Genomic DNA, 15,141 nt, shown 5'->3' with positions numbered 1-15,141 from the left:
TCTGCCCTTAGGCAATTAGATGCTGGCCAGACAAAAAGCAGTAGCCCCAGGAGACAGAATAAACAACTTGCAGTGAGGAGGGCAAATAGCAAGCCTAGCTCTTTCCTGTTTTATGGGTCCATGATGATCACAGAATTGTAGGGTTGGAAGGAGACCCCAGGGTCATCTAGTCCAACCCTTTTCGATATGTTTTCTGTAGATAGGAATTCCACTGGAAACACGCACGCATTAGCCATCAGGTATTTAGTGGTCAAGGCACACCTGTACTTGAAATCAAGGACAAAGCGACTGCAAAGCCGCCCATTTGCTGCACGTGCCGTTTCGCAGTCAGTCGAGAGCGGCAGCCGTATCAAGTACAGCCAGTGGGGTGTAAGTGGTAAGACTGGGAGATCAGGGTTCTAATCCCCACTCCACCAAGAAGCACACCTGGGTTTGACCTTGGGCCAGTCACTGCTGCTCAGCCTACCTCACAGGGTTGCTGTGAAGATAAAACGGAAAACGGGAGTGGGCCGGGGGGGGTACTGTGCACGCCACCTTGAAGCTCCCTTGTTGGAATATAAATGCAATATAAACAAAAGCAACAGAAATGTAATAAACAAACAAGGCCCCTGCTCCAAAATTCGCGCGTACTTCGCACGACTCCTGAGCGGATTTCCGCTGCAAGCTTGGGTGTCTCCCTTACCCCATTTCCCACACACACCTTCCTGGAAGGAAGAGAGGGGAAACTCTCACGTGACACCCCTCCCCACCCCAAAAACATATCCCCTCGGTGAGGCAGCTTCCGCCCGGCTCGTCGCTCCTCCCTTTCCGCCTGGCGTGCCAAGGGAGGGGGAGTGAGGGCGCCGGCGGAGTTTCTCGCGTGGATTTGCGCGGAGGGCGGGCGACGGCGCGGAGCAGTCCAGCACCTGAGCGGGGCTTTCCCCATGGCGACGGCGCGCGCTTGGCAAGGGCCCTTGGCTTCCCCTCGGCCTCCTCCTCCGACGCCTCTTCCTCCTCCTCTGCCGCTGCCGCTGCTGCTTCTCCTAGTCTCCGACGCCGCTGCGCCGGCCGCGGCCCCTCTCCGGGCGGGCGGGATATGAGGAAGAAAGAGACGGCGCCGTTGCAGGTAACCGGGCTTGGGCCTCGGGCGGGTGGCTTCTCTCCGTCTCCCCGCAGCGAAGCGGAGCCCGACCCCGCGCGAGAAGGGCGCCGCTCGCCCCGCACACGGCCGGCCTCCTGCCCCTCGCCAAGCGGCGCTTTGCTTTAGTTTCCCGGCGTCGCGCGGAGCGTGCAAAGCGGAGGGGATGGTCGTTGCAAGATGATTTGTGTGGCGCTTGCACGGAGCCGGCGATTACGCGACACACACACGCACACAGAGAGAGAGAGTCCTTGCCACAATATTGTTGTGACCGTTGCATGGTGCGCACTTACCCGGGAGTTGTTGCACTTCGGTGGGATGTGATGTCAACTTAACTTTTACGCAGAGAGCAGGCCTGCTGGAATGAATGGTGCCGGGTTAGGCATGGCCGCTCATGTCAACGGGTTTACTCTTGAATAAAAATAAAAGCGAGTGGTGTGTCACCCAGGGGAGCGACTTCCGCGTAAAAACGCATTTCGTGAGTGCGGTCTGACGCGGTTGTGGTTTGGAGATTTAGCAATCTGATATTTTTTTAAGAGCACGGCTGAGGCAGGATGGCGTGGGCGAAGGAGCTCCAGGAACTGCAGGCACCCTTTCTTTTTGTGGCTTCATATCTGTCCTACCTCAGTTCATTAAGATCCTTAAAGGCATGTTGGTTAATTTCCAGGTTGCTTCCTGGTCGGCTGTTCTAGTAAGTTGTGGTGCTTAAGGAATGAGCCATGGGATGGATTTCTTCTTCTCATAGTTTGAGTGACTTTATGTCGATATTGTGGGTCTAATCTCCATTTAGGGCATTAGTCTTCAGCCATTTTAGCCCTAAGACCCACCTTAGCTCAAACAGACTTGGAGACTCGCCTCTATTTTCCCAATGTGGCTGTGGCATTGTAACCTGCTTTTAGGTGTATGGCGACTCAGTAGTGGGTCCAGGACCACCAGTTGAAGATCATTGCCTTACCTTACACTGCCCAAAAAGTGAAGGTGATACACCATCCTTTGCCAAAGCAAAATCCAAGAGTGAGTTGCAGGGTCTTCTCCACTGCGTTGCCCATAGGGGTGAATTCATTGCCCTCTGAAGCCTTTTAATATTATTTTTCTGCCTTGTGTGTTGCTTATTGCTAGTAGCTGGGCTGCTGCTTTTACAGTTGGCGTTATTTTATTATTTGTTATACAGTAGTTGTACTCCATCATATCTTTTATATGTTACACATGTAGAGGTTCTACCCCTTAATGCTTGATCTGATGATGGTCTGACTCCATAATAATATAATAGAACCAGAGAGAATGTTATTATTATTATTATTATTAAGTGTTGACTTGTGGCTTTTTAAAATTTCATACTACTTTAATATTTTATTTTGCTTGTTAGTTGTTTTGGATGGGCATTTGCCCAGAAAAGCAGCATAAAGTACTTTTTAACTAATAATAATTTTATTTATTTGCACATATTTAATCTGGATTTTCATTTTTTAAAAAAATGGAAGGCAGAGTGTAGCATATAAGGATAAAATCAAGTCAAGATCCACAGAAACGTAATTTAAAACATCAGTTTTGTTCAAGCAAAGTGCTCGTGCATATTAATAGTTTTGTAACCTTAAGGGTGAATGAATACTGAACGAGGCTGACATTGAAGAAACATCAAAAAGTGAACTGCAACATGTATGTAAGGAAGTGAGAATAATGTGCAGTCTGTTTCGTGGCAGTTATGCTGGCTGCCTGAGATCTTCCAGGCCCAAGGTGCTTTCAAAGGCCCCACCTCCTAGAGACAAAACATGTATTAGAGACTGTCCTCTGTATGTAAATTACTGATCAGTCCTGCTAGCTCATCACATTAAACACTTCATACCTAAAGCAATTTTCTTCCCTCATGGTGTTGTATGAGATACTAGAGGCTAGTAGCACTTTATTGTGCAGATTCTCAAAGCTGTAATGGTCCTAGGTTCCCTTTGTGATACGCCTTGTACAAGAGTGTCATGTGACATAGTCATGAAGGGCTTTCTATAATCTTGTAGCGTGTCCAGACAGAAGTTGCTTTGTTAAGATACAGTAAAAATGTTGTGTGCAGCTGAATGTTGTATACAGCTGAAGTACAGTGGCTTTATAAATACGCTAAGCTAGCACTATTTGTGGGGACGCGGGTGGTGCTGTGGTCTAAACCACAGAGCCTAGGGCTTGCCGATCCGAAGGTCGGCAGTTCAGATCCCCGCAACGGGGTGAGCTCCTGTTGCTCTGTCCCAGCTCCTGCCAACCTAGCAGTTTGAAAGCACAAAGTGCAAGTAGATAAATAGGTACCACTCCGGCGGGAAGGTAAACGGCATTTCCGTGCACTGCTCTGGTCATGCTGGCCACATGACTCGGAAGCTGTACGCCGGCTCCCTTGGCCAGTAAAGCGAGATGAGTGCCGCAACCCCAGAGTCATCCATGACTGGACCTAACGGTCAGGGGTCCCTTTGCCTTTATCTTGTGATAGATAATCTAGATAATCTGGGTGTTCCTGGGACACGTAAGCGTTAATGAGGATTGCTCAAATCCCTACCCTTAGGTGGCTGTCTGTGTATTGCTTTGAGCTTCTCCAGAATAATGGAGGCATTTTTAGAAGAAGTGAGATGAACCATGCATGCAGAGTACACTAGATTACTGTTAGCGTGCTAACATTCTGTCTTTTATGATGCATGCTCAGTAAGAACGTTTAGAAGTCTAGAATTCTTAACATTACCTTCATAGGAATTTTTCGCAGTAAAGTTGGTTACTTGTCTTTGTATTGGGAACATTTACAAATTCAGATCAGCATGAATAATGTAGGAATTCACAGTGAATGCTGTGGCGGATAAGGATATCAATTCAACAGGCGAAGATAATTTTGGAAGCCTGGTTTGGGGGAAAATACTTTCTAGTTTTTGCTTGAAAGCTGTGATATTTAGAGATCTTATTTTATAGTAAAAAAAAGCAGGCTGTCTTAACTGTTGTTTTAAAAATCTGTTTATGTGATCTGCTAAAGTGCAGGTGTTTAACACAAAACAATACTGATTTGGGCTAGAAATGTATGGCTAGCGTTATTGCTTGCTGTATTCAGTTATTCCTAGATATCTCTCTTGAAACATCTTACAAATATAAATTGTAATATCTCAACAAAAGTCTCATTTAATAGTGCTTCTGAACTTGGGGGTCTCTGGTTAGCTCAGATTCTAGTTACGTCAGACAGAAGAGTATCAAACCAATAGTTTTATGATCCTAGTTTGCTCAGTAACGAGTTTTTAAAGTACGGTACATCCAGAGTTCAGATATAACAGGGAACTCTGGTTCATTTTGCATTGAAGATGGAAGCTTTTCAATCTCTTGCACGTGAAAGAGCAGTGGGTTGGTTAAGGCTTGCTGTGGCTACTGCAGGTACCGGTAATTTTAAACTTTGGATTGATGTCAGGGGGCTGAGCTGGCCTTTTTGTGTTGAAATTAAACAGCAAACATAGTTCAGGATATTTGACTGTAGGAAAACCCCCTGAAAATACTAATACCCATTAGTCTTTGAAGTTGAACCCCACTTACTGTAGAGGAGGGGAAAGCACTTTCTATAAAGAGCTTTGCAAGAAAAACAAAAAACGAAATCCTGCACAGATCCCCACAATCTGTAAACAAATTAGGGGAGTGCGATACCAAGTTACTGTCTGGCACAGTGCAGATTGACATTCTTTCTTTTTTAGTGTAGCCTATTTGCTTAGTGAAATGGAAGACAAGTGGCTTAAAGAAATGTCTGTAAAATGTCACAAAGGTAAGGGTGTATTCTGTAAAGATCGCACAGAAAACTGGTTAGGTGGAAGCACAAAATGTATCTCTTGCAGTTAAAATAACAACATTTGTGTAATGTAGAACTGCAACCTGTTTTTGGAGGGATCTATATGTGCAAGACTGAACCTGAAAGCTTGGGTGTGTTTTAAAAACGATGCAGGAAGACTTGAGCAACGGCATTTCAAAATAAGTAATGGTTGTTCTATCTTTAGGAAGTGAATTTTACTTTATTTTGAAAGATTAAGGCACAGTTGCTAGCCTGAACAAAACTTTGTCCTTCATGTGACAGAAAATGAGGAAAGAAGTCACAAGTTTTATTTTTAATTTGGAATACATAGGCCGAAATCCTAACCCTACTTACCGGTACCTGGGAATAAACCCCATTAAATTCAGTTGGATTTTTGCAGACTTGATTAGGTGTAGAATGGCAGGGCTTGGGGAGCGAATTCTTTTCAATACAAAATAACACAGTTGTTTTGAGATGTCTGCATTTAGCCGACAAATAAATACTGGCGTTTGGAGCCATTTGTAACAACGGTTTAATCTCAGTATATGGAATAAGTGCACTTCCTACAGAACTAAGAGTTATGCAAGTATAGGCGAAGAAAAGCCCTGGTGTCTTAAAACAGAAACTCAAAAAGACAACTTGTTTACTTCAAAGTGGTTTTCCACTAACGTTTAAAAGGAAGGTAGTTATAATAAGAAGTTAAATGTTTCTGAACAGTGCAGCTGATTAATACAACACAGTGCAGGTTTCTTTCAGTCAGAGATTTTCTTCCTCTGTCAGATGTGGAGCTGCTTCAGAAATCTTGTTCACCTTCATTATTATTTATCTTTAAGTCATGTATTGCCTGGGAACTATACATGTCCTACTGTATACACGCCTGGCATTTGTAAATGAGGTTCCAGAATGAATTTGTTTGAAGCTGCAAGATTGCTTAATCTTGTACTTTGAAGGAATGTCTACCAATCCATTAGTGCAATTATTCACAGCATATAAATAATTCTAAATGTAAACCTTCCAGGGTGTTGCAAAATTTAATCTTCAGGATTACCTAGACAGGACTTGTAGTTGTGGAGTCACTGCCAATTTAGAAGTTGTACACCAGGAAATGTCATAATTGAATAAAGAGTCTATTATTATGTATAAGTTGCATATGTTGTAGAGAAAACAATTGTAGGCCCTACATATTTAATACAAAACCCAGAAGGGAACCTGAAATAAAAAAGCAGTAAATCTACGATTATAGCTTTCACATCACATAAAAATGATGCTACAGTCACTGTAACATTGTATTTTTGACATTTTGTGTGTTTTAAAGTATGGCTGTGAATTTTTCTTGGTTTTCTTGGTTTATTTTTCGTTAACCGCTTTGAGGTTTGTTTGTTTTTACAATCATGCAGTGTTTATAAATCTTACTAAATAAATGAATGAATGAATGAATGCATGCTGTAAGTTGCATGGCTGGGGTTCTGCACAAGACATTCATGGGGTGTGTCACCTTGAGAACACAGGCCCACAAACCTATGCTTGGAAAGTTCAAGCTCACCAACCTGAACTGTGTGCATCATATCATGTTAGGAAACTGGACATATTTTTTGTGATAAAATGGGAGGTACCTAATATATCCTGTCTCCAGGAAAATATACTGTAGTAACATCCTTGGAACCTTGAATCTGTTAAACATAATATGCCCCAAATATTTGACCAGATAAGTAAGTAAGTGACCCTAACCTAGCATTCTATGATTTGGAGTTGCTAATGAGTTGTACAGTGGTACCTCGGATTAAGAACTTAATTCGTTCCGGAAGTCCGTTCTTAACCTGAAACTGTTCTTAACCTGAAGCACCACTTTAGCTAATGGGGCCTCCCTCTGCCGCCACGCGATTTCTGTTCTCATCCTGAAGCAAAGTTCTTAACCTGAAGCGTTATTTCTGGGTTAGCGGAGTCTGTAACCTGAAGCGTATGTAACCTGAGGTACCACTGTAATGGAAATGTGAAAAAAGGACAAACGGAAGTCAATTATTTCCAGCTTGGGGAAAAAGAAAATCAGACAAGTAGGTACATGGAACATGGAACAGGCAGCTGCTGCTTTTTCCCAGGAGCAGATCAAATTAGTGGAGAAAATAGCTTGTTTGGGGAACACCTTCACTGTAAGACTAGAGGTGGAAAATTTAAAGAACTTTACAAGAGAAAGTCTCTTGCCTGACAAACACATTTGGTTGTTCACAAAAGAGTCTGATTTCCAGGAGGAGACAGCTGGTTTAGTCTGTGAAATTCACAGTGTCACTGATAGAGCTATCTGAAGCTGAACCTCGGTATGCAACATTGCAACAGCTTTTGCTTTGGCTATGGCACAGTATCATTCAGAGAGAAAGAGAGAGAGAGTGAGAAACCGAACAGCGCTGAGTTAAACTATGCAATACCTTATACTTTATGTACCTGTACATCTAAGGTGCACAAGGTGGCTGATTTGCTTCCTCTTCCCTTGCGGTGCACCAGCAGCACACAGCCAATGCAGGATTATAATCACAATTTATTATTATTAAACCCTGACCTGCCCATCAGCTGAAGTCACCAGTGATATCAGCTGATGGGAATGGTTTTGAGGGAAATGGCTTCACGGGCCAAATTGGGACTCCGTGGTGTGCCAGAGGTTCCGCATTCCTGATATACCACAAGTATAGGCTAGTATAAGATTGAATTTAAGGATTTTGTTTTCTTGTACAGAACGGTTAATTTTGGATATGCCGATCTGTGGCATTGTAAAACAGATATGCAGTGCGATCCTATGCATGTTTAACCAGAAGTAAGTTTCTGTGTTCAGTGGTACCTACTCACAAGGAAAATGTGCCTATGATTGTTCCTTAGTTTAACAGCTTCCCCACCCCCTTAAGGTTGGTTGCTTTTTTCACTAATGTCATCCTTGTAATAATGCTTCTAAGTTTATTCCGTGTACCCTGTACCTGCATTTTAGTTTCAAAGAAGTGGAGCTGCCGCTGTTCCTGGTTGCTTGCATTTTCTTTCTTTTTTATGAAATAGACAGGTGGATGAAGACCCAGGAGTTATTCAGAGCACATGTTCATATGAAGACCATTTACCCTCAGGGGATTTCACTTCTTTCAGCTGGATGCTCCCAGAGGGATGTGTGTATGGCTGTCGCTTCCACTGAAGCAAATCCAGAAACTTGGGGTGGGGCGTGCATCATGTGCACAGAAGTGTCTCTCTTGCTGAGCCTTATTGTAATGATATGCATTTTTTGTTATTAGGTTTCAATTCGGCATCGCCTTGCCTCCAGTACCAGCAACAGCTGTGCTCCTTGATCAATGTGACGGTCTGGAATGCTTCAGCAACTGACGAAATGATTGAGGGTAGCAGAAGATATGATTTTTACATTGGTCTGGTATTGGCAATGAGCTCCAGCCTTTTCATTGGTGGGAGTTTCATCCTGAAGAAGAAAGGTCTCCTTCGATTGGCTAGGAAGGGCTCCATGAGAGCAGGTAAAAGTTTGCTTGAACGGGAATTTTTTTTTTTTTAAGGGAAAACAGGAACTTTGAGCCAGAGACCTTGGCTGTAACTTGATGCATATACAAAATCCTATTGTTTTCTGAGTATTTTTCACTTTTGCCCATTGAAAAATAGGATTAAAATAAAAGTGGAAATTGACATTGTCAAGTAGATAAGGAAGGTTTTATTATCTGACCTTGGAGAGACCTGGCTTTTATCCATAGGACAAAGCAGCTAGTTCTGCCCATCCAAAAATTCTTTGGGCTCACGATAAACTTCAGCATTGCAATGTAGAAATGAGGCACCCCCTTTTTTTTTAGGGAAGTAACTTTGAAAATATTTATATAATTAAAGCATAGTAATGAATTCGTATATTTAATTCTTTTTTTCCCTCTGGGCCGATACACAGATTTGCATTTTAAAAACAATCTTTCGGAATATAACAAAACGCAAGGAATATAAAGTTACAGAAAGCCAATGCTAAGGAAATTACCCCCATTTTATTAATTTCCTGCATTGCTGGGGGTTGGGCTAGATGACCCTCAGGGTCCCTTCCAACTCTTACCATTCTGTGATCCATGCATAATGCAAATATATCCGATCTGAAACTATGTCAGGTAACCCTAGCTTTGGATACTGTATTTTCACTCACAGAAGAGTCGGGGCTTTATTGCACAGAAGCTCCTTCATTTCACTGTAGGGGTGTTCTGCTTAGAAGGCAGACATTCTTGAGCTGCATTTCATCAGTGCATGCATGTAATCTTAAGTATTGCAAAACTTCTTCCAGCATCCTGAGGACTGCCTTGTAAATTGATTAAAAGATGGTAGCAATATTAATATCCAAATCTTTGACCTAAGGGTTTTCGAGCACCGTGGATTGGGCAAAGCAACATTATTGCAGAACTATTTTTTTAAAGTATTTCAGCCATCGTAATAAAAAAGCTTTTATTGACTAGTATCGTATTTTTTTAAAAAAAATCCTGGAACTTTAAAAACCAAAAATATAATAGTAGCATCTATTGTGTATCACAGTAACTTTTTCTCCCCCTTTTCTTAAAAAAACTAGGACAAGGTGGCCATGCATACCTTAAAGAGTGGCTCTGGTGGGCTGGACTCTTGTCAAGTAAGTTAAGCTAACATACTTAAAAAATAAATAAATCCTTCCAGTAGCACCTTAGAGACCAACTAAGTTTGTTCTTGGTATGAGCTTTTGTGTGCATGCACGCTTCTTCTTTTTTGTCCTCTTTGGTTATCTGTGAATCCAGTCAAGACTGCTTTGAGAGTTGACACCGTCTGGGGGCTCAGAAGGGTCCATCACTGACCTTGTGTGACCTTGAGAAGCTTGGCACTTCAGGGCCAGTCACTCATCTCACTTCCTCTTTGCTGTAGATGTGGCTTACCTGGGGTGGCACTGGGAGACAGGTCTCTCCTTATGGGATCAGACAACCTGCAGCAGTTCCGCAGGAGGCAGCTGCAGATCTCCCCCTCCCCCCAAGATGCAATGTCTGATGCTTAGCAGTGCACACCTTTTGAGTGCTGGCTGCGTTCCCATAATCCCCTGCCATCAGATAAAGCATGGCTGTGGGGAGGAGGGAGTAAGGGGAATGATGGCCGTGTTACATGGGGGCTCTGGCAGCACACCAGGTGAGGAACAGGTCAGCACCACCTGGCAAAGGCTCAATAGTGGCAATATCTCTGAACCCCCAAAAGGAGGAAGAGAATGATCTTAAGCATGGAATGCCAATAAAGGGACATAGAAAAGTAGTGCAGGTATTGTGAAAGAATTTGAAGACCGGGTGGGGAAGTAACGCAGGGCCTAGGACAGAATGGGGCTGAATTGTGGAGAGGAAATGGGAAGATGTGGCTTTGGAGGCAGGCAACAGTATGTTGTGACACAAATGCCCATTCATTTTTGCTGCTGAACGTTTAGATTTCATTTCGACTGGGGAGAATGATTAGTTCCAATTTCTGCTAGCTTCCAATTCAGTATAATCCAGATCACTTTCCAACCACAAGGAGGAAATGAGAAAATGCCCCTCGTATTGGAAACCTCAGGTTGTTGAGCATTGTAATGAGAACTGGAAAGGTGACCCCAAACTGAAAGGCATTCTTGTGTTAAAAATTCCTAAGAAGTTGGCTTTGAATTTTCCTGTTTAGGGATTTCCTTGTTGGTAAAAGCTGCTTTTTATGCATTTTGGTTTTCATCTGCAGGGCTGGGTGGTCAGCTTGAGTTTTCGAAAGCTTATCTGAAACTTGTCCCCTTTTGTATTTTAATTTGTAGTGGGAACTGGCGAAGTTGCGAACTTTGCTGCCTATGCATTTGCACCAGCCACATTGGTGACTCCCTTAGGAGCTCTAAGTGTTCTTGTAAGGTAAGGAATATGGCATTTTCAGAGGCAGTGTGGTTGCACCTGCTAATAAGTGCATACTTACGTGCGAGTACACAAAAACTTGTTGAAGTCTGTTAGCCTCTTATTCCAATTTCTCCTGAACTCCCCCACCCCAATTGCCATAATTTTTATATACAGTACTTAAGATTTTTTAAAATCTCCATTATCTTCTTGATTCCCACTTCTCTGACTTTAAACATATTCCTAGATACAGGTAGGTAGCCGTGTTGGTCTGCAGTAGTCAAAACAAAATAAAAAAAATTCCTTCCAGTAGCACCTTAGAGACCAACTAAGTTTCTTCTTGGTATGAGCTTTCGTGTGCATGCACACTTCTTCAGATACCAATCTGAAGAAGTGTGCATGCACATGAAACCTTATACCAACAACAAACTTAGTTGGTCGCTAAGGTGCTACTGGAAGGATTTTTTTCTATTTTAAACATTTTTTGGTTTGAAACCCTTATAGGCTGGCTTATATAATTCATATATCACCAGCCTTTACCATTTTTTATGCTGCGTTTTCTATTTTATTTTTAGTCTTGACTTGCATTTAATGCCTTATTAATGGAGGCAGCAAAATCAGTTTGCATGTTTACTCAAAAAGTAGCTCAACTTTATTCAATGAGGCCTACTCCCAGGTAAGCATGCATATGATTACAGCCTAAATCAGTCACTTGTTTTCTGAATAAGATCACATCCCAGAGTAATTGAAGCTAATAAAGAATCTATCTGTGGTTAGGATTATTTGCCCAGTGTGCATTACTTTCAGTTTAACATTGGATTTGCCATTTTATCAGTTTGGTGTGTTTCATTGTTTTGAATTATTTGGTCTCATTTGCAGCCATGATCATCGCACTGCCACCCCATGAATAAATTGCATACAATTTATGGGTGGTTTTTAGATAGAAATTTAATAAACTATAATGACTGAGTTGTATTAATTGTACCAACTTTAAGTCCTGTTAGACATTGTCCATCTCTGTTCAGTATTTTGTATTGATTGTAACCAGTTGCTGTGTTTCTCCTTTTGGAGCTAAACTATACCATTGTAGTTTTAAAACATTAAAAATTCAAACATATTAGCTATTGAAAAACAGATTGCAAAGACTATGTGTCAGAATCCCCAAGGCTGTTTTTGGTATTAAAAAGAATAACAATGGAGCAATTCAAACATGGATTTCTATTTTTTTATGTTTCAGTGCCATTCTCTCATCATACTTTTTAAATGAAAAGCTCAATCTGCATGGAAAAGTTGGGTGTTTGTTAAGTGTACTGGGTACAACTGTGATGGTAATTCATGCACCCCAAGAAGAAGCAGTGGAAACTTTGAATGAAATATCCCACAAGCTGGGTGATCCAGGTGAGAGAGCCCTGCACTCTGTTTGGTAAAGCAAGGAGCAGTAGAGAAATACACAGTTCATAGGAATACAATCATACCTTGGAAGTCGAACAGAATCTGTTCTGGAAGTCCATTCAACTTCCAAAGCATTTGAAAACCAAATCGTGGCTTTTGATTGGCTGCAGGAACTTCCTGCAGCCAATCGGAAGCCCCATCGGAAATTCAGGTTCCAAAAGAATGTTCACAAACTGGAACAATCACTTCCGGGTTTGCGGCATTCGGGAGCCGAAATGTCCGAGTTCCAGGGCGTTCGGGATCCAAGGTATGACTGTATTGTATGACTTCGTTCAAAGTGTGTGAAAACTAGTTTTAGGAATGCACCCACAACTGCTCAAAAGAACCACAGGCGCTTTTAAGAGATGTTTGTGTTTTACAATATACAGCCTTGTGCTTTGTGCTTCCCCTGCCACAGCCAGCTGCAGTTTTTTAACAGTAGTTCAATACGGCTTGCTTGAACTAAAGACCTAAGTGGTTTACAAAAGGCAATCTAAAATACTCATTAAATACCGATGATAAATTAACATAAAAAACAAGTTGCTTTAATAATAAAAAGTAAATATAAAACCAGCGATTTAAAAACACTTTTGTTAAAATTTCATGCTCTGGCATTAATACTGCAAAATTAGGAAGCCCCCCCCCTTTTCTGTGCTTTAAAATGGCAGGGTTTTTTTCTTCCAGTGCATTCATATTAGATTACTATACTGAGCATCAGACTCCCCCCCCCCCCCCCAAAAAAGCCTTAGCTCATACAGAGTAATAAAACGTGAATTGTGGTTGATGTGATTTCTCTTTATGTTGCAGGTTTTGTGGTCTTTGCCACATTTGTTGTCATTGTGTCCTTAATAATGATATTTGTGGTGGGACCACGACATGGACAAACCAACATTCTTGTGTACATAACAATATGCTCAGTCATTGGAGCTCTGTCTGTTTCCTGTGTAAAAGGCTTGGGCATTGCTATAAAGGAACTTTTTGCTGGGAAGCCTGTGCTGACACATCCTGTATCATGGATTCTGCTGCTAAGTCTTATTGTCTGCGTCAGCACACAGATCAACTATTTAAATCGAGCCCTGGATATATTCAACACTTCCCTCGTCACTCCAATCTATTATGTATTCTTCACAACATCTGTTTTAACTTGCTCTGCTATCCTCTTCAAAGAGTGGCAACACATGGCAGCTGACGACGTTATTGGCACTTTTAGCGGCTTTCTCACTATAATAGTGGGGATATTTCTATTGCATGCCTTTAAGGATGTCAACTTCACCCTAGCAAACTTGCCCGTGTCTTTACGTAAAGATGACAGAGGAATAAATGGCTCTTTGCCAAACACATACGAACGCTTTAACGACGAAGAAAGTGGAAGCCGCGTAGGTGATCTGCAAACCACAGAGGGAGTGGCCTCTAGGAGAAATGGAAACCTGGGAGCATCTTAAGAAGAGAGCAATTCTGTAACTGTGTTTTGTTGTGGAATGTCATTTTTAAGTGCTTGTCAGAAACAAATGTATTTAAACAGTATGTATAGACAATCATTTGTTTTTAGGTTTGACTAGCTTGGACCAAGAACAGTGGTGGATTTTTATTTTCCTTACTTTTCATTTAAAAAATAATAATACTACTAAAGGACTTCAAAAACATGTTTTGCTAAATTAACTGAACATGTAAAATACTAATTTTTTGGTTTAGGACTTATTGCACTAATGACAATTTTAACAAATAAAATGCTTTATTTCTGCATGAGTGAGAGGTGAATTGACACATACCTGGCCATCTTTTTGTGCTGCTTTCCTAAATTAGTTAGGTAGCCTTGTGTTTCAGTGTACAGAACAACTGTTAATCTACTCATGCATTGAGGGCATGGAATTAGTTGAAACCCACTGAACTTTATGCAAAGTTTCCCTTCTTCCAGCTGAAAAGAACCTTGAGCTGCAATGCAACTGAGTACTATCTACATAAATAAAAAGCAGAAGAATGCTGTTACTATAAAGAGGTTCTTTTCATGTGACGCATTAGATACCGTCTACACCCACACATTTGTGTGAAAAGATTATAGGCCCAGTTTAGATATAACATATGGTTCAACGTGAGGTTTCTTTGCTCTGCATTGTATATGAAGAAACAAACCTGCATTAGCTAGCTGTAACCATCAAAGCCGCCCTGTAAGTTGTTAAGCATATGTCTTCGGTAGAGACAAACTATTGACATGCAGGTGGGGAGACAATACATTCCTTCTGTTTTATGAACAGCTTAGGTCTTAAAAGGAAGACAAGATTATGTAATGACAGAGCATCGGAGACAACCGGGAGTAAAAGCAGTAGTGCTTTTAAAATATACACATTTCCCCTCTTGCAGCAGAACCGCAAGGAGGGAACCAAGAAGCTTTTGCAACTTCTCACTGTCTGCTTCCGCCTAATCTTAAAACCATGCATTTTGAAACGGGCAAGTTTCAAATGAACCGTAGGTGAGATTGATTAATCACTGGCCAGGTAGGGTTCAGGTAGCAGACTAAACTGTTTAATCTAAACCGCTCTTAAAACATGGCAGAAGAAGAAATGGGCTGTAATCATGACACAATAAAGCATGGTCCATTATGAAACCCAAACTTTTGCTTCACAGGTTGGAACTTGCGAGGATCTGTTTTCTTTTCGCAATGTTCACAGCTGTTTGAAAACACTTCACGGAGCTTTGCTAAAATTAAAATAGTTCCTGCATATTGTATTTGTGTTAGAAACGAAAAAGGAGCATGGCTGAAAAACAAGTGGTACGCTCCAAATCAGAAGAGGTAAATGCCCTCATCTGCATGTATTACATATAGTAGTATTTGAGACAGCAACTGGAGCCACTGATAGCAAAAACAGCTTGTACCACACTCTTACCACCCACATGCTATTTTCAATTTAGAGATTGCTTTGTATATAGACAGCAAATGTTTGTATTAATTTAGGCTC

At 41.6% G+C, this 15,141-nt stretch overlaps 1 protein-coding gene across 2 annotated transcripts; it reads left to right on the top strand.

Moving 5' to 3' along the window:
• The first annotated feature begins 807 nt into the window (after positions 1–807).
• On the top strand, positions 808–13,933 carry NIPA2 (NIPA magnesium transporter 2). Of its 2 annotated transcripts, XM_033147513.1 has the most exons (7): positions 3,884–3,912; positions 4,813–4,880; positions 8,168–8,398; positions 9,472–9,528; positions 10,687–10,777; positions 11,994–12,154; positions 12,995–13,933. In XM_033147513.1, exons 2-7 carry the CDS (start codon positions 4,835–4,837, stop codon positions 13,627–13,629), a joined length of 1,221 nt encoding a protein of 406 aa, XP_033003404.1. In that variant the 5' UTR covers positions 3,884–3,912; positions 4,813–4,834; the 3' UTR covers positions 13,630–13,933. The 2 variants fall into 2 exon arrangements, with proteins under 2 accessions (XP_033003405.1, XP_033003404.1); XM_033147514.1 differs by lacking the exons at positions 3,884–3,912; positions 4,813–4,880 and adding an exon at positions 808–1,105.
• Positions 13,934–15,141: the final 1,208 nt, after the last annotated feature.

This window comes from Lacerta agilis, chromosome 4, assembly GCF_009819535.1.
Source record: "Lacerta agilis isolate rLacAgi1 chromosome 4, rLacAgi1.pri, whole genome shotgun sequence".
Lineage (NCBI taxonomy): Eukaryota > Metazoa > Chordata > Lepidosauria > Squamata > Lacertidae > Lacerta > Lacerta agilis.
This window is presented reverse-complemented; position numbering and strand designations above follow the sequence as displayed.

What these genes read in the sequence shown, in the direction of transcription:
- NIPA2 (XM_033147513.1), top strand. Translation starts at nt 4,835, where the DNA reads ATGGAAGACAAGTGGCTTAAAGAAATGTCTGTAAAATGTCACAAAG. An exon ending in GAAGGGCTCCATGAGAGCAG is followed by an intron (nt 8,399 to 9,471) that starts GTAAAAGTTTGC and finishes TAAAAAAACTAG; the next exon opens with GACAAGGTGGCCATGCATAC. An exon ending in CCACAAGCTGGGTGATCCAG is followed by an intron (nt 12,155 to 12,994) that starts GTGAGAGAGCCC and finishes TTTATGTTGCAG; the next exon opens with GTTTTGTGGTCTTTGCCACA.